Source organism: Barbus barbus, assembly GCF_936440315.1.
Source record: "Barbus barbus genome assembly, chromosome: 7".
Taxonomy (NCBI): domain Eukaryota; kingdom Metazoa; phylum Chordata; class Actinopteri; order Cypriniformes; family Cyprinidae; genus Barbus; species Barbus barbus.
In genome coordinates this window covers 12,600,743-12,624,200 of record NC_136735.1, presented here as the reverse complement: position 1 = coordinate 12,624,200, position 23,458 = coordinate 12,600,743, and the positions used below count along the sequence as shown (strand labels likewise).

At 35.3% G+C, this 23,458-nt stretch overlaps 2 protein-coding genes across 3 annotated transcripts; one reads left to right on the top strand and one right to left on the bottom strand.

Moving 5' to 3' along the window:
• slc43a3a (solute carrier family 43 member 3a) lies at positions 1-7,483 on the top strand. Its single transcript, XM_079420376.1, has 13 exons — positions 1-128; positions 1,224-1,865; positions 1,972-2,101; positions 2,500-2,546; positions 2,646-2,722; positions 2,804-2,896; positions 3,035-3,174; positions 3,565-3,689; positions 3,820-3,960; positions 4,610-4,717; positions 4,807-4,993; positions 5,084-5,204; positions 6,282-7,483. Exons 2-13 carry the CDS (start codon positions 1,673-1,675, stop codon positions 6,423-6,425), a joined length of 1,506 nt encoding a protein of 501 aa, XP_079276502.1. The 5' UTR covers positions 1-128; positions 1,224-1,672; the 3' UTR covers positions 6,426-7,483.
• LOC306872048 (calcium-binding protein 2-like) lies at positions 6,612-22,137 on the bottom strand. Of its 2 annotated transcripts, none has more exons than XM_079420390.1 (7): positions 21,899-22,137; positions 20,511-20,699; positions 9,826-9,856; positions 9,038-9,172; positions 8,818-8,927; positions 8,585-8,732; positions 6,612-7,325 (listed from the first exon to the last, which is right to left on the bottom strand). In XM_079420390.1, the coding sequence occupies exons 1-7, from the start codon at positions 21,959-21,961 to the stop codon at positions 7,300-7,302; spliced, it is 702 nt and encodes a 233-aa protein (XP_079276516.1). In that variant the 5' UTR covers positions 21,962-22,137; the 3' UTR covers positions 6,612-7,299. The 2 variants fall into 2 exon arrangements, with proteins under 2 accessions (XP_079276516.1, XP_079276515.1); XM_079420389.1 differs by lacking the exons at positions 20,511-20,699; positions 21,899-22,137 and adding exons at positions 12,433-12,645; positions 14,213-14,306.
• Between the last annotated feature and the right edge of the window lie 1,321 nt (positions 22,138-23,458).

Sequence of the window (23,458 nt, the reverse complement as noted above, 5' to 3'; positions counted from 1 at the left end):
ACTTTGGCCAATTGCCAGGCTCATGAACGCGCATACGCGTGCACAGGTTTAGTAGCCTACTGTTCACCACGAAACGGGATTTTACAGCGCTTCATCAATCCCGTCATTCAGTGCGACAGAAGACTGATGTGAGTAGATGTCTATATGCAAATAGAGTCATTTTCTATGAAGAAACAATTTAAATTTAGAATACCTGACTCATGCCCATAGATTTACTATTGCTCAAGCTTGGAATGGAAATGTAGTCAAATCCATTTGCTTTAGATAGTTTTAATTTAATTCGATCTGACGCTCTTTTAGCATTATATCGGATATCGCCTGTATCTGTTATATCTTTTAAATTATGCATAAAAACGGTGGACGAGTAAAACTGTTCTTGTTAGAGAGATTAGTGCTCGCAGACAGGGTAATCTGGATTAGAGCGCGCGCATGTGTGCCATCAGTGATCAACTTCAGTTTTACCCTATGTCACATTTCAAGAAATCTAGACACTGATGCAGCACGTCTGAACTGCTAAATCACACTTATGTAAGGGATACTGAACAGACAGCCGGTCATTATAACAAGAAAAAACCTCTACATCCGGGTTATCCAAGACCCTCTCTCTTTACATCAGGGTCCTGATAACCCTCTCAGAGTTTATTTCGCAATATCTGTATGCACATTTTTCCTACTTGTGAAATAAACATAGACATAAACTATTGATTTGAGTTGAAATTACGCATTTCTTTTTCCCCCCGTATATTTTCTATTACATTAGGCTATTAATAGCCTAAATAATAATAATAACACCTTTAAACTAGTACTACCTCTACTGCTAATGTTGTTGCTGTATTGTTCTGCCATTCAAATTGCTTTATAAATTCACTTCCTCCTCGTTTTTCGTTTTCTTGTTTTGATTGGACACTGACTGGGAATTCCCATGCCTCCAGCAATCTATCAATATTTTATTCTTGCCATAGATTTCTTGTCCTTCCAGCTGTTTGTATTATTAGCCTACTGTCAGTATTCCCCGTGATCCCGAGATGATGCTACTGTAGTTTGCGTTGCAAGATAAATGTCCAGTTTAGGGGTGATTTTGCAAAAAATAGTTGGTCGTTGCTCAGTGCTGCGACTGACCAATCAGAATCAAGGGTGGTAGGGAATTTATACCCTTGAATAATAATTTTATTGATTAAATTGAATTGCACCTGTAAAATGTGACTGTCTGTCTCTTCTTGCAGTTTTACATAACCCTCAGACACAGTTTTAGAGGGTGAGAATTTTAGGGATAGGCCTACAAACTAAAAGGATAGTGGCATACAAAGATGCTGATGAATATGATCACACATATAGCTCAGAAGTAATACATTCCATGCAAACTTCTTAAATGTTCTGTCATGTTGTTTTCAACAGCAGATCTATAGCTCCATCTCTTGAGAGGAACATGCACAATTCAGTCCAAATACGTGGAAAACGTTATCTCTGCCTCCATTTAACCGACCTGCATAGTTTCTTTCTGGTCAAATATGAGCAAGCCTTAATACAAACAAGAGAAGTCGGTCAGCGTTTAGGATGATGCATTCAAGATTAAAATTAATTTAACAACATATAGTGGCAAGCATATACAGTGCACTTTCCTACACAAGTGGATAGTTCTAGAAGTGTTCCTGACCCTGACGGTGCGCAAAGGATGCTGGGATGCAAGGGATCATCTGGGATGGGGGTGAGATACAAGCTGACTCTGGCTACAGGACTGCTGGAGTGCTTGGGTTTTGCTGGAGTCGTGTTTGGTTGGGCGTCTCTCGTGTTTGTCCTAAAGACAGATGGCTACTTCAGCGATTTGTGCATCAATGCGACAGACGCTAGTGCAGAACTTGGCACAGGTGAGGTCATTTACAACAGTGGCTTTTAATGTGTTAGATGGTTCACTTCATTTTATGCTTTTTTATTTTGGTCTGTGTCTACCTGCTTATCTGTTTTTCTCTTTAGATTGCAGTCTGCAAGATGAGAAATTCTCATTGGTTTTTACCGTGGCCTCCTTCATGAACAACTTTCTCACTCTGCCCAACGGATTCATCTACGACCATTTTGGCACGATGGCAACGCGATTTTTGGCTATGTGAGTTAGTCCCTCGTAGGATGTAAAGCAGAGGTCAGGCAAGAATTAACAGAACTGCTGTGTCTCTCTGCGGTAGAGTCAAGATGTGTATCTGATTGTGTGTGGCGTGTGCTTTAAGCAGATAGTAGAAATCAACGTGGGCGTTTGACTGGGCTCCAAAAACAGGGTTTTGTCCATTAAGTAAAAACAGTCCCTAAGTACAATTTGTTGAGACTTCCAGAATTGTTGCAAATGTAAGCTGTTGTGCAATGTTAGGTACCATTCGTTCTATACAAAAATGTACATTTATAAAAAGGAAAAGACTGGACCATCACAATAATATTTGAACAGTTATGGTTAGGGTAATTGATTTTTAATTCAATTTGATTTATACCAGTTGTATAATCATTGTTTTGTAGATTTCTTTATACCACCGGCACTCTTATTGTGGCATTGTCCAATAAAGGTAAAGACAGACTGATTTTTTTTTTTTATTAATAATCACATCACACACATCATGGGCATATTTTATATGATTTATTTCCCTCTCTTTTCATTGAAACAGCTCTCTCTATCTTGCTTTTTCCTGCTTTGTCCTTCATTGCTGTGGGAGGTATTTTATTTCTAATGACAAATATGCAGGTATGTTCATGAATGATTATATTTCATACATGCAGTATCAAGGGTATGATCAATTGCTTGCATTACTTGTCCTCATTTCAGGTTGGGAACCTTTTCGGCTCTCATAGATCGACAATTATTACAGTCTATAATGGGGCCTTTGACTCTTCGTCAGTTATCTTTCTTATCATCAAGGTAAGAAGTACACACACTCACACAAATAAAAATGCATTTAATAGTCCTATATTCAAGTTTATCCTCAGTGATAAAAACGAGTTCATCAGCTGTTTATCATACTGCAATCTATAATACCCTGTATAACCATTTTTGAAGGTGCTCTATGAGAGAGGGGTTTCTCTTCGCTCCTCATTTCTCTTCCTCTCAGCCTGTAATCTCATTCATCTCCTCCGGACTCTTTTCCTTATGCCAAAATCACACATTCCCTATCCCATCCCAGATGACTACAAATATGGGTGAGTGAAACGATAAGCTAAGTATAAGTTGAATAAACAACAGTTAAAAGGTTTTGGGTAAGAAATTAATTACTTTATTCAGGATGCATTATATTGATCAGAAGGGACACTAAAATTTTTACATTGTTACAAAAGACTTCTATTTTAAATACATGCAGTTCTTTTAAACTTTTTATTCATCAAATAATTAAAAAAGTATAATGGTTTCCACAAAAGCATGGACAAGCAGGACAACTGTTTTGAACATTGATAATAATAGGAAAATTTTATGAGCAGTAAATCAGCATATTAGATTGATTTCTGAAGGATCGTGTGACACTGAAGACTGGGGTGATGCTGAAAATTCATGCTCTTATCCATATTAATTCAAATGCAAATTGTTATTTACAGGATGAGCTGTGCTAAATCACATAGCTACAACGTTGAACAGTATGAGGGAGAGCAAGACCTGAGTTCGGACAGAGGCAGAGGTGTAGCTGATGAGTCACTGGCGACAACAGACAACTCTGAGAAAGGTGCTGCTTGGCCAGCATAGGTCTCCCTTTGGTAGACACTGCATGGTTATGGAAACGTTTCTTGTCAATGAATGGTTCAAATAAACTGACTGAAATAAAGTTTCTTCTTTTATTTAATTTTTTCCTATAGACAGTTTTAGGAGCTGTGTTCTATCCTGGTTCTTCCTGTGGCACCTCATATGGCTGTCAGTCATGCAGCTGCGGCATTATTTCTTCATTGGAACTCTGAATCCAATGCTCAACAGACTGGCCAACCAAGACCCAGACACTGGTAAACAAATTTTCTCACTTCTATGATGCATTTCAGTGAATTTTGTGAAATCTTTGTTTGTGTTAGGAGTCTCTCAGTTCATAAAATGAACTTGAATGTGAATTACAGGAGGAGGAATTGACTGAATTCAAAGACATTTAACGCTATCACACATTAGACTTAATTTAAAGCACTCTGGGTAAAGAAGAGATTTTGCACTATGGCCCATAAACATATATATTTTAATATATTAAATATATCGTATATGTATAGATAGATAGATTTCAATTATAGAATTAATATATTAAATGTAGATCAATTAAATAAAAAAAATCTGTGAATAACATTTCCAGAATTGATTATTAATATAATATTATATTTCTATATACCATATGGTGTGTGTATGACAGATTTTTACACTTTTACACTTAAAACATGAAATCCATTCCATTTTAATTCGACTCCCTTAAATAAATAGTAAAAAAACCTAGTTACAGTTCTGCATCCTCTTTGCTATACCAGTCAAAATTCAGGAATGGAAATGGATTTTCACTTGTCAATGCAGTTCTGATTGGCAACACCCGTAGGATAATTTTCAAATGCCTTACTGTGACAGCAGCAGAGGTTATAGAGTTTGACTGAGGCTTCTTTTTCTCTTTTTCATTCTCAGTGAGTGAGTACACCAATGCGTTTGCTTTCACCCAGCTCTGTGGAGTTCTCTGTGCTCCCTGGAATGGACTGCTAATGGACAGACACAAAAGAAAACCCCTAGATCCAGGTCAGTTGAAAGAGAAATGTGAAGGTCTCTTTTCTGATAACACACCTTTACCATTTTTCTTTCTCATTCCCACCCTGTATTTTTTGTAGGTGTGTCAGAACGGGAAGCAGACCTGCGCTCGTCCATTCTGTCTCTCCTCCTCACCTCTCTGCAGTGCCTGTTGTTCTCCATCTGTGCAAGCGTTCCGTTCCTCCCTCTCCAGTACGTCACATTCATCCTTCAGGTCCTTAACCGCTCTTTTCTGTACGGAGGGAATGCTGCATTCATCAGCATAGCGTAAGTAAATCGGGTGATAGAAATATCTCGATTGTCACTAGACTGGAATCTTTACTTCCAAGTGAGTGCAATGAATCTGAATTCCAACAGGTTTCCTGCCCGTCATTTTGGAAAGCTCTATGGTCTAGTGATGTCCCTATCAGCTGTGGTCTCATTGCTGCAGTATCCCTGCTTCGCCCTCAACAAAGTTCTTGGAGGAGACCCCTTCTATGTAAATCTATGATTCCCATTCCACTGTTTCAACTACAAAGAGCTCATATACATACAGCGGCCCCAAAAGTTTGTGTACACTTGAAATTGCATGAAAGTCATTGAATTATATCACAAAAAACCAAACCAAGTGACATTTATTTAAAAAAAAATATAGCACAAGCACACTTTTCAAGCAAGGGCATTTTTACAAAAAGAGGTTTTAAGAGATAAAACAATATACTGAGATACAAAAAGTAATCGACACTTTCTAGTTCACAAATGTTAGTAGAACATTAGTTAGTAATGTTATAGTAGTAGTCTGAGAAAAGGTCTAGCATTATTTCTTTGCAAATTGAGCTTCATTTGATATTTTGTTATCTAATTTAATGAAATTCATACATTTTAAGTGTGTCCATTTGAGGTTTCAATACTTTTGGGGCCACTAGATGTTGATTCCCATGGAAGCCCATTTCTGCTAAAAAATCATGGTTTGGTAAATCATAAAAGCCAAAATTATATAAAGTAAGAATTATGGGATAAAAAGTCAAAACTGACATAAAAAGGTGAAATGATGTGATAAAAATTGTGATATAAAATGTCAATTTTTCTGACATAATTATTATCAGAATCCTTGACTTTTTGCTTCAATGATTCTTGTGTCATATTTATGACTTTTAGTTCATAATCTCATCTTTTATCTCATAATTACGACATAGTATCTCATAATTTTGACTAATTATGGCATGTTTTTGTTTTAAGTCAAACATGCTGTGGACATAAAAAGTTATAGTTCTAATAAAAAAAATTATTACATATGTGGCAGAAATGTTCTTCCAAACTATACCTGCAACACGATTATATGGTTAAATGCTATATACTAAAACTATATAAATACTAAAAAAGCCTATAAAAGTGAGTTTTTCACATCAAACATAAAAAAACATGAAATATTTCTCCATATCAGTTTCCAGGAGCATTTGATTAAATATTCAGTTAGTTTTAATTCCTTGTGTGTAAATTGACCATAATCATTAACTTGTTTTTCACAGCTTTTACTGTAAATAGTAAATTCTACTGTATTTCTGTGTTTCTGTAGGCGAACATCATCTTGACTGTCCCGACTCTACTGGCCTTCATTCATCCTGTCTATGTGTTTCTTCACTGCAGAGAGCTGGCTAAACAGCGAGAGAATTCACAGAGTATTTTAGAAGCCTCTATACTGGAAACATCAATGTATTAATTTAAATCTATAGACATACTTGATTAATGCATACACTTATGCAAATCTAGCTAGGCCTTAGCTTTTGTAACTGACAAAGGGAACATTAATAAGCATTGTGATTCTTATTTATTCAATGCAGTGTTTTACCACCATTGTATTTTAGAGCTTTAAATACTTGAAAATAAGAGTTAACAGTCAGCAATTAAATTAAGTCCATTTAATTTAATCGTTATTGAATATTTACAATCTTTATGAGTACAGAAATAATCAAAATATCAAAGTTTTTTTTTTTATAGTTCACTGTTGGCAAGAACTGATATTTAGATAAAAACATTTGTTTGAACGTAATGATTAAGTAGCAAGGGTAGATCACAAATACAGATCTTTACACAGGATCTCCAGACTCTTCCAGAGTTGTAGGATGTCCAGTTTTGCATGTTAATATCCTGTTCCCACAGGGAAAGCATTAACAGTCCTAAAAGCATCATACAGGGACTCTATGATTTATATCTGGCACTGCAGTCCACAATGCCCATTTACATCATACAGTTTTCAGTAGTTATTAATGTCCATTCAGGAGTTATAGCATGTTTTATAAATAATGTGGGCTACAACTATGTATCCTTACAATTCTGACCATATGTGGAAACATGGAACATTCCTTAAAGGACTTAATATACATTTAATTTCAGACAAAAATGGTATAAGAAACACACTTTTCCTCTTTGTCATAAAAACAAGCAAATGTGTGAAATAAAGATCCCTGTATGAAGAAAGAGCATGGTTTAAATAATTATATAAAAGGTAGTTAAAGCAGACGCATAGTATTTCACTCTTCACATTAGGAGTTGGCAAGCCGGTTGTTCTCTCCCTTTTTCATGAGTCTTCTATGTTAGCGAGACATCATTCGGACAAACTCTGTAGAGCATAAGGTGAAAAACAGGTTAGTTAGAGATGAACAGATAGCTTCCGTTCCAATTTATGAGCAGAAATATCCAAGTATTATAGTGTATGTATATGTATATATTAGTGCTGTCAAACGATTAATCGCATACAAAATAAGTTTTTGTTTGCATAATATGTGTGTCCTGTGTTTATTATGTATACATGAATGCACACATATACAGAATATATTTACATGTTTATTTATATTCATATAATTTATATTATAAATAAATTTAATATATAAACAACATTTTTCTGAAATATATACAGGCAAGTGTGTGTTTCTATATATATAAATATACTCAGTACACATTGTAAACAAAAAAACTTTTATTTTGGATGTGATTAATTGTTTGACAGCACTAATATATAGGAAGGACATGGTCAGCAACAATACTGAGGTTGGCTGTGGCAAAAATATGCCAAGAAAATGTTACCCATGATATTACGCCAGCACCACCAACCTGAACAGTTGATACAAAGCAAGATGGATCCATGTTTTCATGTTGTTTATGCCAAATTCTTACCCTACCATCTGAATGGCCAAGTAGAAATCAAGACCCATCAGACCAGGCAACCTTTTTCCAGTCAACTATTATTCGATCTTGGTGAGCCTGTGCGAACTGTAGCCTCAGTTTCCTGTTCTCAGCTGACAGGAGTGGCACACAATGGGGTCTTCTGCTGCTGTAGCCTATTTGCTTCAAGGTTCATCATGTTGTGTGATTAGAGATGCTTTTCTGCATACCTCAGTAACGTGAGGTTATGAGTTGCTTTTCTATCAGCTTGAACCAGTCTGGCCATTCTTCTCTGACCTCTGGCATCAACAAGGCATTTTCACCGGCAGAACTTCCACTGAATGGATATTTTGTCTTTTTCTGACCATTCTTTGTAAGCCCTATGATGGAAAATCCCAGTAGATCAGCAGTTACTCAGGCCAGTCCGTTTGACACCAACAACCATGCCACGATCAAAGTCAAATTACCTTTCTTCCCCATTCTGATGCTCGGTTTGAACTTTAGCAGATCATCTTGACCATGTCATCCCTAAATGCACTTAGTTGCTGCTATGTGATTGGCTAATTAGAAATTTGCATTAACAAGCAGTTGAACAGGTGTACCTAATAGACTGGAAGGTGCTTGTATATGAATAAAGGCTACATATAATGGTTTTCCAAAATGCACATGCAAGAATCAAAATTCAAGAACCCGTGGAGCACAAAATATAACTCTAACCTTCAAAGTCAACCTGCCCGTCTCCATTGAGGTCAACATCCCTGAGGATCTCATCAATCTCCCTGTGGTTGAGCTGCTCTCCCATCAGCTTCTTCATGGCTTCCCTAAGTTCAGCCAGACTGATCTGACCATCGCCATCAGAGTCAAACTGAGAAAAAAAGATCAATTAAAAGGGGTGTGACTTCAGAAAATTTAGGAATACAATACACCTGTCAGTAGCACGGAACACCAACCTCTCTAAAAGCATCTCTCAGTTCTTTCACTCCAATCATGTCTGCTGTCTCAGCCAGCATCTTTGGGCCCATCAGGTCTACAAAGTCCTCAAAATCCACTCTACCACCACCTAGTGAACAAACAAACAATCATGTAAGAAGTATCATTAATACACCGCAAATATATATGCTGCCAACTGAGATAATGAAGTATAATGACAACAACAAGGTTGGCACTCACAGATCTGCTGACTGAGTTCAATCAGCTCCATTTCTGTGGGCATGTAGCCCATCGTCCTCATGCACTCGCCCAGATCCTTACAGCTAATGAAGCCATCCTTGTCTTTGTCAAATTCCCGGAAGGCTTCTTTCAACTCTGAAGGCAGGGAAAGAATGAGAGAGTTTGTTGACATTGATGTGTAATCTGTTTGTCCAGTAAGAGGATTTTGAAGGATAAAGGTACGGTGATCACTCATATCATTTGTTGGAGGAGTAGTTCCTCCAAAACTACTCACACTTATGCAATTGCAAAGCAGTAGCTAATGCTTTCCATAGAACACAAAAGGAAACAATTAAATTATGAAATGAGCAGTATCTATCAAGCTAAAAAAAAACACTGTTCAAAAGTATCATATAAGTGCTCCATATGTCTTCTGAAGCCATACTAATACTGTGTCAGGAACAGACTTGAATTCAGATGATATTTTTTGAATATGGTGAAATGTGAATAAGAGCTGTGAAACATTCTTTGAATTTCTCATTTTGTGTTCCACAGAAGAAAGAAAAATATACATGAGCGTAAGTCAATTATTTGCATTATTTGGTTGAATTATTATATTAAATTTATCTTATCAAGGGATTTAGAGGAGACTGAAGGTAGATTCGTTTAAACTGAGAGAGGTAATGGCAAGAATCCATGTTGATGTGGGAGAGAAGTCGATCAGGGAAGGAATCATATTACTTTGGATGGTGGGAGAGTTTAACGCTCTTAATGATAAAGCATATCAGTGATGTTGGATATCTCTGTACCTTCAATTTCCTCTGGCCGTAGATCTCTGTCCTGCAGTGAGTACAGATTTTAAAGAGACATACAGAGACAAACTATTAGGACAGACACACAGATATGTAGACAGGTGCATACATACAAAACACAGAAAAATGTGCATTATAATTACAATACAAATATGACATTAAAATAATTTAAATAAATAACAATATAGTATAATTATAACAAAATATAAATAATAATATTAATAATTCAATTGAATAATTTTTGTAACTGGTTTAGTCATCCAATCATCACATGGTTAGAAAAACTGGTTCGAAAGTGTGGGAATCCTGTATTATAATCTTTCCTGTAATCTGCTTTGCACTCAGACTGTACTTGTTGAACTGTCACTCAAAGTACATTGTACCAGCGAGCCTCACACACACCTGTCAGTATCACTGGGGGCGACCATCTGCACGAAGTGCCTGCACGTAAAATATGACATGGGCGTGCCCCCCCCCCCCCGCCCCCCAAAACAAAACAAACATCCACAAAATGTATTTATAAACTCTGTTTTGGGGTTAATCACTGTTTCACCTACAGTACAACACATACTGTACAACATACTACTTACAAATGTAAAGGAATAGTTCACTCAAAAATGAAAATTGGCTGAAAATGTACTTAGACTCAGGCCATCCAAGATTTAGATGAGTTTGTTTCTTTATCTGGATTTGGAATAATTTGGCATCACTTGCTCACCAGTGAATAAAACATCACAATAATCCACAATACTCCTTCCATCAATTAATGTCTTGTGAAAAGCTGTGTGTTTGCATTTTAAAAATCCATTTTTTTCACTTCACAAGATGTTAATTGATGGATTTGAGATGTGTGAATTACTTGTGGATTATTGTGATGTTTTTATCAACTGTTTGGACTGATCCATTGGTGAGCAAGTGATTTAATGTTACATTTCTCCAGATCTGTTCAGATGAAGAAACAAACTCATCTACATCTTGGACAGCTTGAGGATGAGTACACTTGCAACAAATTTTCCTTTTTGGGTGAACTATTCCTTTAATGAACTTAGAATATAATCATGGACTTTATGGATTTAATATTTTCCTTAATAATATCGAGGCCCTGAAGGAAAACTAACTGAGAACCACAGTGCTATGATATTATGGATTATATTGTAAGTTATCTAAGGATAGAAAAGCACACACATGGGATTGTGGGTTGTCAGATATTCATGTTTGTGGAAATGCAGAAACTCAGTCATTAAAATATTATCAACATAACTCCAAGTAAAAAAGAACAAGCAGAGCAATGAAATCTCAAATGAATCAACATTTATACATTACATAAGTAAAATGATAACAAATGGTAGAGTGATCTGGATTTTGATCTGATTGACTGAGCCTGTGTTTTGGCAGTGGCCAGTCAGAACATATTCACACAGCTGGGGAGTATTTAGGCTGATTACTACCGTGAATTGGCAAGCATGATGCAAGCAGCAGTAGGATAAAGTCACTATGGTGAACAGATTACAAGAGTCCAGGTTGCCAGGCAACAAATGGAGTTGAATGGAGTTCACATATCTTTTTTTTTGTTGTTGTGAAAATCAGGTGTACTCACCCATACAATATATAGTTTTTATGTAGTCTGTTCAACATGCACCCTGGAGCCTCAATAAGTGCTGCACTACTAAGCAGATACACAGATAGTGATATTATCTGGTGAAAAAGGCTTTAGATAAATATGTCACAAACCAAACAATTTCAGGGAATTTTCCATCTGTTTTGTCTTTGCACCAGTTTCTGCAGCTTACACCCTAATTTTCTATCCACACAAAAATAATTCTGGGATTATCAGACAGATGTAGACATTGATATGAAACATTAAGCTACTATGAAACTACACACTTGTACACTTCTTCTCTTTTCGACTACATTCACCAGTCTAAGATTCTGATCACACTGCCAATTGTAGGTGAAAAATCTTCACCTCTCTTTGAAAAAACATACAATGATTGTCTTTTTTTTTTCTGCAGAGAGAGGTTTTACCAAGATTCTCCCATGAGTAAAAAAAGAACATTATACTAATGGCATATATAAATCACAATTGACAGCAGAAGGATATTACACTGTCTCAGTCGCAACGATCAGTACTCTAGAATCTACAGGAACTTAATTTACAATTTTAAAAACTACTAATTTCTTCATTCACCCCAAACCACTTCACTAGGTAATATTATATTATACTATATAATTGCCGATCTGGTGCACACTTGAGAGTAATTAGGTTGTAGAAATGCATTCATGGCAGGTTGTGCATTCATATCTGTTATGAACACTTTAATGTGAATTGTTAGTTTTAAATGCATTTGAATGTAAGCATCCTTACAAATCTGCATGAAGGACTTGGCAACATAAAAAATGACTTGGTATTGACTCACAAAGAACAATGTGGCACAGCATGCCACATTGATGGGACATTATGAAAGTAATGGGGGCTCAAGGGAGGATTTGACTGAAGATGGATAAGACAGAAAATGATCATCTGATTCCCTGATGGAAATTCTGACACCGATGCACCGATGCATTGTCTAAAAAAGGTGTGTTTGTAAGTGTGTGTGTACATACGAGTTGAGCCTGAGCGAAGCTTTGGCGGAGAAAGACGCAGGCTGGGCCCACGATGTTGTGTAGCATGGTACAGTTCTGAACCAGAGCACATATCGGCTCTTCAAACTGCTGGCCCAACTCTTCATCATCCTCATACTCAGCTGCCGCATCACCGCTGCCTCCTAACATGGCGGATGCCAATGGCAGTCCACTGCCTTCCAGGGGCGGGACCCCCTTTGCAAGGAACCATTTCATTACGCACCAGACAAAATCACAGTCTGACAAGGTCTAATGCTGTTGTATGTGGTGCTGATGTCTATACTATAAATTACAAATATTATTTTATTGTAAAAATTTCATGGGAACCAAATCAGTTCTCGAAAAAAAAAAAAAGTTCAGTGGAACATGAAAGGAGGCGTTTAGCAGAATGTCCAAACCACTCTTTTCCATAATATTAAAAGTGGATGGGGACCGGGGACTGGCAAGCTTTAAAAAAGCACAATAAAAGCATCACAAAATTGCAATATATGTGACCCTGGACCACAAATCCAGTCATAAGCAGCACGGGTATATTTGTAGCAATAGCCAAAAATACTTTGTATGGGTCAAAATGATCGAGTTTTCTTTTATGCCAAAAATCATTAGGATATTAAGTAAAGATCACGTTCCATGAAGATATTTAGTTAATTTCCTTCCATAAATATATCAAAACTTAATTTTTGATTAGTAATATGCATTGCTAAGGATTTTCTCAATATTTTGATTTTTATTGTTTTTTTTTTTGCACCCTCAGATTCCAGATTGTCCTATCCTAACAAACCATACATCAATTGGAAAGCTTCATTATTCAGCCTTCAGACGATGTATAAATCTCGATTTCCAAAAATTGACTCTTATGACTGGTTTTGTGGTCCAGGGCCACATATTACAAATCTTCTGAAGCCATATTATTGCTTTGTGAGAGATAAAGAATGAAATTTGATTACTGGAAATCTTACAAATCCTGTTTAAAAGCCACCGTTACCATTCACTTTTATTGTAATAGAGCAGCTTGGACATTCTGCTATAAATATTATGTATAGTCATGTTTGGAATGACATGACTGTGAAAATATTTATAATTTATCATTATATATAGTACTGTTCAAAAGGTTGGGGTCAGTAAGGATTGTAATTTTAAATAATTAAATAATTGTTCAGTAATTAATAATTTTCTTCAGTGCGAATGCATTAATTTGACCAAAAACTACATGTAAATACATTTATAACGTTACAAAAATTAAAAAATTCTATTTTAAATAAATATTTTGAACTTTTAAAGAATTCTGAAAAAAGTATCCCTGTTTACACAAAATATTAAGCAGTACAACTGTTTATAGCATAGATAATAATAAAAACATTCAGCATATTTGAATGATTTCTGAAGGATCATGTGACAGTGAAAACTGTGGTATGACTAGTGAAAATTCAGCTTTATCACAGGAATAATTTGTAAAATAAGGTAAAGTAAGTTTTTTTTAAATATTATTATTTATTATAATTTTAAATTATAATAATATTTCCAAATAATAGTTTTTACTGTATTTTTGATCAGATACATGTTCCTTTATCTTTGTACATTACAAATACTGCAACTTAATTCACACACTTCATTTCAATAGATGAACTTATCGCACCATTATACTTTCTGCAAAAGGCCAAGTAAGTATGAATAGTTTCAAGTAATTTTCTAAATCAGTCTCACTAATCTACATTTTATAAAATAGTCTTTTTAAAAACAAATTTAAAAACTGATATCTTACCTTCTTCATGCTGTTTCTTTTAGATGGCTTCGCTCCCATCATTTGTATTTCTCTAATTCTCACTGCTCCAACTCTTTCTTGTCATGTCTGTCCCTCCCTCTGTCCCTCCCCTTCCCTCTTTATCACTCACTCTTGGTTCCTGTCCTCAGATTATTACATAAACTTTGCGACACACTGTCGTCAGAATATCCCAAGAGGGGGCGGAGTTGCTTAAACAAGAGGTGATGGGTAGTGATGCTAATACCACCAAAAACAGTCACCGCATGCTTTGAGGAGAAGTGAGACCAATTCCTTCAGCCAGAAACGGCATTTCCAGGGTTTTCTGAGCACTATAATCTTGATGCTCTCGGACCTTGCATCTGCTGTCTGTTTTCTCTCTTTCTCTGCACATTTTTTCTTTTTCCATTTTCTCTCACAGCCTCATTTTGCCTTGAGACAGACTCTAATTGCACTTGTTCTACTGCAAGTGACTGGCATGGTACAAAATAGGAAGGGATGGAGGGATGAGGAGAGAAATGGAGAGAGAGCGAGAGCAAAGGGGTGGGAAAGGTCTGCATAATTCGCAACATTCCAGATTACATGGTGAGTGCAACGCAGCTGGCAGTGCTGATAAGGGAATGTAGGATTGTAGAGAGCAGGTGGTTTTTAGAAGGGTGATGAGCTGCAGTGTCAGGGGTCAGAGGTCAAAAGGGTCAGATGAGAGGATAGATGCCAAATCAGTATGAATGTCAGTGTAGAAAACAGGAAAATAGTGTATAAACAGGGAAATAATGTTATATAGCTTATTAGTTACAACATGTTATGGTATATAGCTACTATAGCTAATATATGATACTATATTGTGCTATATTATTAAATAGATCTATATTTACTATATTACTATATTATCTATTTTTGGTCCAATTTGCTTTAGGTGAAAGACTGTTATAAACAAACAAATAATAAATAAATATCAGAATGACAGCTATCCCCTGGCCCATCAACATGGTTGTTTGTTTTGCTCTAATAACTCCCAAAATATGATAGTCTGAGCACAGATCTAATTCTTGGTATTAGAGGGAGAAAAAACATTTTACAGTGGCTTGCAGAATTACTTTACAGTGTTATGATTAACATCAGTAATACTGGTGGAAATTAAATTATGTTTGTCTATAAGATTAGGTGGGTTTAAACATGCAGGTGAGTGCAAAACATGTTTTACAAGTAAGATGAGTTTTTGGTCCAGATCAAGGTATTACTGAGTTCAATCCCACATTCATGCAATATTACCATGTAATCTCTTTATTCCATACTAGGCTTTCTCTCACATTCTTTTTTTTATTTTTTTATACACAACTAAGATATTTTAAGATCAGTTAAAAGATAATTGTGCTTAAAAGCTCTTCAGGTAGAGACAAAGTTGGCATACACAGATAGAGATGTTGGGCAGTTTTATAATACAACAAAATATGGCATTTTAATGATATAAGATTTGTTAATGTAGACTTTACTAAATCTCCATATCACAAGAGGGCAGCATCAATTCAGTATGAATGATTTAAATATGAATAATTAATATTTTCTTTATATCTTTTAAATAAAAGAGGGATCTTAGACCATGCAGAATAAGCTAAAGCTAGAACTATATATTTTTCTTTCTTCAGATTTCTTTCTGTCTACCGTCAGCAGGTGTATTATGGATATATATATATAGCCACTAGGGGGAACCAAACAAGCATTTTTGATATTCTGTAATGTTTACAAAGCAGAATTTCATATTTTTCACAAGATGATTCTAAGATGAAAGAAAAAATAAATAAAATGAAATTAAGTTAAATTACATTTTAAATTAAATGAATACATTACCTTTTTTTATTATCCTGAAACCCTATTGTTCAATATAAAGGCTTATGTGTAAATGCTTAAAATGAGCTTACATAGGCTATTTAAATTTGGTGCATGTGCAAAACTAAATCTAAAATGATTTTATTTGCATTTTTAAATGGATGAGTTGGACCGGGGAGTGAGGGACAATGTGGAGACTGATGATGATAGTTTATGCTCTCAGTAACTAACCAATCACAACAAATATTCAAATATTAATTTTCTTCCAAAGATGCTGTCAAAAACGAAATTGAATTAGCTTCCTTTCTAACAATCATTATCAGAGGTAATATGTCAAGAAAATCAGGATCGATATTTATGAAAACCCTAAGGATATAACCAAGGATGTTGAATAAATGATGTTATTATTGTTTTCTTTGCTCACAAAAAGTATTGTCATAGCTTTGTAAAATTACTGTTGAAACACTCATGTCACATGGACTGTTTTACCAATGTCCTTGCTACGTTTCTGGACCTGGGAACATTGCAGTTGTGTTGCTGTCTACGGAAGATCACAGAGCTCACAGATTTGATCAAAAATATCAAAATTTAACAACCATTAAACAAGCACGTGAAAAGAGTTTATTTTCCTATAGTGCACAGGGCCAAAAGTGCCCCTAGGTTTCAAACAGCTTTTGTTTGCATACTTTTTCACTCTGCTACTGTTTGTCTGTGCCAGAGCTGACTAACATATCAAGAAGAGTTTATCTGTGCATGTGTTTTATGAACTTATGGTAATTGTCACGAATCCTACTGCAATAAAACCTACTGCAATCTTTGATAGTAGGAATGCAAATGTAGGAACTCCTTCAACACTGCTTATAAAGTGTCAAGTGCCGCCCATAATCTAGGAAAGAGACTACTTTGAGTAATATAAAATACACACCAGTTCTTATACTTCCATTTCTAGTTATAACTTTAATAGCTTATATAAAATGTAGAAAATAGTAATAATAAAGAGAGGGTGTGTCCAAACTTTTGACTAGCAAACAAACATTGAAGGGATGTAATCTGGCAAATGATAAGTAAATCCTATGAGGTTTCTTCTGAATTCTGTGGGTGAGGATTATAACCAAAATCACACACACCCAAACCTCAACTAAAAAGAAGAACATTTCAGGTATATATATTTATACAATTTTACAATTAAGATTCAAATATTTAATTATTTTTTAAAAGATGGATTTTTGAAAATCATTGAAAAACTCTTCCTTCCTGCATCACAGTTTAAAGACAAATGAATTTCAGCAAAAAGCATGATTATACATGATGCATGTGAGTTGAGTTTTCTTAAATGTGCTCTATAATGTTTTTAATTTTTGCATACAATTAGTCATTTAAAAATTGTTTAAACATTATATTAGCATATTATATAGGCTATTAGTATAGTATTGTAGTACAGTAGTATAGTAGGGAACTCATGCAGAGTTGCCTTGTTTTGACTTCAGCATTCCATTGGTACGTCACACCAGGTTTTCCCAATGTTCCCAGTTTTCCCACATTGACAATGGCCCTTACAGACAGCACACATAGACCCTGGAAAAAGTTCAGTATATGTTCTCTCCTTACTAGTGCAGAGAAGACCAAATGCTTGTGAATTATGATCCGACTAATATATTTTCATCAAATAACAACGGCAGCATTTTTTAGCATGCCTAATTGACTTCAGTCATTCATTTCTAAGTATCAGTTAGTCTGCTATTGTCATTCCCTCCATCTATCTGGAAACAACAGCTGTACACTTATATGCATCCATGTGCATATCTGCATGCATACAAGTCAAAGAGTCACTCGCTTGCCGTTAAAGCTCTGGTTCATCAAAGAGTGTGTCTTACTCTAAGCCTTAGACTTCGATCATCAGTGGACTAATCCATCTCTACATTCATAAATCAGCAGGGGTTTATCTGCTTAGCACACATTTCTCACTCTTAGACATCCATAAATGTACATTTAACAAGCTAGCGCTCACTCTCTGTATATCCTATTTACTCATACATGGACAGGCAGGCAGATTAGTGTCTTCCCATTGGAACACAACCTTACATTAAAACGTCACATTTTAAAGTGATAGTTCACCCAAAAATGAAAATCTGTCTTTATTTTACTCACCCTCAAATTCTTTCTTCTGCAAAACACAAGAGAATATCTTTTAAAGAACTATTTTTGTCCATACAATGAAAGTAAACGGGGTCTAAAATGACTTATGTAGGGAAAACCCCCTGAGACATTCTTCTGAATATCTACTTTTGTGTTCCACAGAATTCTCACTCATAATTGTTTTTCATATAATAAAAGATCAGCCGGCGATACTGTACAGAGCAGCTCCTAATTGGGTTACCCGTGGAGACCTGGTCTCTGATTGGTGGATTAAATTATCTATTGTAAAACAGCCAGACAACTGACCTACAGACGGTGAAATGTGGAGCATCTCGTTTCTGTTGATTCAAACAGCTTCTGTACTTGTTTATGTGTATATGTGTGGGCTATAGAGGAGAATTGGGTTGTCTGCTGTATATCGGTGGGCTGTCGATGGATTAAGGCCAAAACACAAGAGAAGAGACAAGCAACAGAGAGACACAGAAGTAGAGATAAAAAAGGATGTCAACCGAAAGCAGAATGATTGTGTGTCTGTCAGCACGTGATGTATCCTAGTCACACTTTTTAATTTGACAAAACCACAGCTTGATTACAAATGACACAATAAGTGATGTTTTCCTTGTTTGGCAGCATTTCCATGTGACCGGGAAACCTAAATTTAGGGAATTGGTGGAAAATAAAAATGGATGTGGCAGTTAATATTGATCTGATAAAGATATTTTCTTCTTCTGAATTGCAAATATGCATGCATCTTTTAAGCGGATCTACAGGATAAAGGTTCTTCATAGACATCAATGATTCCATGAAGGATCTTTAACATCCATAGATCCTTTTCAGTGCATAAAAAAGCTCTTTTATACTTGTTTGTCATCAATAGTTCATTTGTCCCCAGCCCTGTGTCTAATTGCTCCACACCTGTTTCCGTTCTTCCCTGTTGATTTCCCTGTGTTCATAGCGCTGGGTAAAATATGGGCAAACCCAGCGATTGGGTTGTTTTGAGCCAGCGGTTGGGTTACTACCCAGAAGTTTGGGATAAACATTTAACCCAACCGCTGGCTCAAAACAATCCTTCCCTTCTCAATCATTCTGACACATTGCAAAGGATAAAATTTAGTGTATTGTTATTACCTTCTTTTAAATTACAATCACACATTAACTTTTATGTTATTTTTGGGGTCTGAGAGACATCAAAATCTTTTTAAAAGCTTTTTAAAAGTTGTAATGTTTTTTTTTCTTTTTTTTAAAGTTTTGAAATAACTATTGTTATTGTTTATTAAGTCAGTCCTGTTTAAAGAATTTGAAGGTGGATGGATTTGGTCTTCATATTAATTTAGTGAAGAATAGTGAATTAGTTAAAATAAATAGATTTAATGGAAAGCTGTGCTAGTTTCATATCCTATGGGTTTGGGAAGGCAAGCTTTAAAGAATGAGGTGTGGTGAATAATAAATAATACATAATACTCATTCACCTTTTACTCCAGTACAGAGCCATAATCCTCTGAAAGCAGAGAGTTTGTCAGAAAATGATTATTATGATTGCTGCTGTGTGAAAGGGTTTAAGAATGAATAAACTACAGACTGGAAAGAGTAAATGTGAGAGGAGTGTAGATGAAGGGAACAATTCTGTGTTTCTATACAGATTTTTCAGCAATGGACAATGGTGACAAGTTATGTAATGTTATCTTCAGTGACAGTCTAATATCTGCATAACTCTCCTTCCTCCTGACCAGTTAAAATATTTGAGCTCCCAGTGTGTATTATTATTACATACAAATGTCTAAGTACAATGCTGGCATCAGATAACCTTTGACCAACATTTGATCATTCAACATTTGAAATAGGCTTTTTGAATAACTTTGAGGCCCAAACCAGTTGTCATCCAACTAATAAGTAACATTGTAGTGAGAGTTTCCATTTAACATCATGTATTTAAGCATCAAACATTAACAACTTAAAAACTGCAAATAATCCAGACACTACAGAATCCTGACTACTGGTCTTTGAGTTAATAGAGCAAAAAAAAAAAAAAATCCTTCAGTGTACCACATACCCATGTGACCTATTGACAAATAGAGACCCTCATTCAGAATCACACAAAAACAGCTTCTGGAGTCTTCACAGTATCCATCAGCATAATAATAAGCACTATTTCATGAGCAATCACAGTGCCTCTTTATTGAGTTTAAGTGTAAATTGTATCATCAAGCACTTAATAAAGAGTTCAGCAAACCAAAACATTTGTTTAAATCAAGACCATGACTGAAAATACAATAGTTCACCTCAGCGCAACATAAAAACATAGGCTAAATATCTTCTTGTGTGACACAGCAGCCCATACCTGACCAAAGACGGATGCCACTATGGGTCTGAGTTTCCTGCGCTCCGTCTCTACTCTGAGGGGCTCTGTGTCAGGGTCAGTGGGCGAATTCAGACTGAGGGTTTTGGTTTTGGGTGGCCGTTTGAAGCTGCTGCCGCCTGAAGAGGTGCTCCATCTCCTCAGCTTCTCTATCTTCTTCCTGAAGGATCCCTACATTTACAGTATGGAGTAAAAAGAGCATTTTATGATCTAATTTAAGCTCCAAGTATGAAATGTGGAGATCAGGACTAGTTGTCACATGGGCTACATATCAATAATGATTAGATTTTGAGGCAGGTACAGTTAGACAAATACTTGTACAACAGTAGTTATACATATATATTATATAAATTCTGTCCTATTATAAATTACTGTATTATAGACCATTTAAGTGATTATGAAATTAAAATATTATACAATACTATAGTTTGGGGTCAGTAAGTTTTTGTTGCTAAATTGTTTTTAATAAATCCTGAAAACAAAGCACTATGGTTTCCACAAAAAAATTAATAAATAGAATAAACATAAATAAAAAAATAAAAAAAATTTGCAGCACAAAATTTCAATTGATATTAATAAGAAATGTTTCTTGAACATCAAATCAGCGTATTAGAATAATTTCTCAAGGCTCATGTGACACTGAAGACTGGAGTAATAACGCTAAAAATTCAGCTTTGCATCACAGGAATAAATTATATTTTAAAATATATTCAAATAGAAAACAGTTATTCTTAATTGTAATAATATTGAAAAATGTAGTTGTTTTACTGTATTTTTGATCAAATTAATGCAGCCTCGATAAACATAAGACACTTATTGTAAAAACATCGTAGGACCCCAAACTTTTGAATGGCAGTGTGTATATAGCCTATAATATTGAATATTATTCTATAATTAAATTTTTAATTACAGTTTCTGTTTGTCAGATTTTTAGCGTTTCTTGAATTGACTTGTGTTTAAAAACTGTTTTACAGTTTATATTTGGCTGAAAAACTTAAATCGTAAATTTCCATTGTGACAATTTACCCCATATACTGTAGCATGACAACACACAAATGTGAACTGTTTCTTTGCAATAATGGTTAAATAGTGTATAAAAACTTTTTGATTGTCAAAATTATAGGGTATGTGCCTGTTGTCACGGTTAGTAGCATCCAGGCAGGCAAGAAGGCGCGGGGTTCACTCATAACCAGAGACATGTTACACCTGTACAGAAAACCTACCCTAAGAAACATTAACTGGACTAAAAAGTGTGACAACCAGCCCCGGTCTTTCTTTCTTTTCATTATAATATATTGTTCGTTACGCATACAAAGTTTCAATCTGCCAAACTTACTTATCTCATAGGCTAAGGCTAAAAGGTCACGTACCTTTTTGACAATCTTGTCTTGAGGAACCTCAATGGTTTCCATGCTGCTTGCTTCCATTGACATCTTTCTCTGTGACGACTGACGAGCATTAATAATTTTCTATGGCTGTGTATTTCTTCCTCTCACTCTATCTGTTTAGATTCTGTTGCAGAAAATTACATTGAGTGTATCCATCTCTGGACATCACTCGCCCCTCCCTTCTCTCTCTCTCTTCCCTCTCTCTCGCTCACGTTCTCATCATTCAGTCTCTCTCAATCTGTTCCTCTCTAATACTGTCCCTCCATCTCTCGCTCTCTCTCTCTCATTCATTTGCAGGTTCTCTGTCTCCTCCCCCTTTGCTGTATAGATGAATCAAGTAAATATAACAAATATTTTCCCATTTCCAGACAAGACATGTGTCTTATATACGTGTGAATTCATGAACAATAATACAATAAAACTTTGATTCTTTTGACTTATTTAGTCAAAAGACAAATGATTCCTCCAAACATATAACTCATATTGAGTGTCTTTTTTTGATCTCAGTCTCACATTTTTTTTTTTTATGGAAAATGAATTTCTCTTCATTCCCACAACAACTATATTTATTTTCTCTTATCAGACAGTATTGATGCATCGGCAGTGTGTGATTAGACTGTAGATAAGGAGAAACGATTCATCTCTCATTCTTTTTCCTGATTTACATCTGATTTAATCCTTTATCCTGTCTCCTGCTCTCTCACAAAATCCTCTTACACGTTCATGTTCTTGTCTATAATGTTTCACCCTGTATTTCCACCCAACGCCATTTATTTATATAGTCACATCTGTATGGGTCATTTGAAATGAAGTCAATAACCTTCTCTAAATGTTGCTTACCTTTTGTTGATGACTCTAAGAGATTGTTTTTATTAATAATATAGTAGTAGTAGTAGTAGTAATAATTAATAACATTTTTAAAAGATTAGTCAGTTCATGATTAGTCATTTGTGGGAAAAGTGCCATTATCTTTTAATTGTATTGCTATCTTTATTGCTTCCATATTTTATTTGAAATTTCTTGCTAAAAACAATTTTTGAATAATTTTTTGAAAATTGTATGTATGCAGGTTAGTCAAATGTTAAAAATCTAATTTTTTTTTAATTTTTTTTTTTATTTTCAGTTCAGTATTGTAAACAACACATACAACCTTCTGGATGCATCTTCTGAAGTCAGACCTCAATCATAGACCAGATGTCCTGACAAGCAGCAGCTTAAATAAGTAGGTGTAAGACTCACATTCCACAGCAGGGCTTTTGTTTATAGGTGAAGATTTCATGATATACTTAGCACGCACAGCCCACACAACAGTAATGTTATGTAAGAGGGAATAAAGAGGAACAAGGGGGAATAAAGAAAAATCCGATGATCCCTGATTTGCATGGTACATTTTGTTCTGATCTCGAGAAACTTATGTCATATTCACAGAGATGCTAGTGATGCATTCAATTGATAATCTGATTGCTAAAACCGATTCCACAAGCTTAATTTAAAAATGAGCATTTTTAATAGCTATGGGAACAATATGTAAATGTGGGTTCT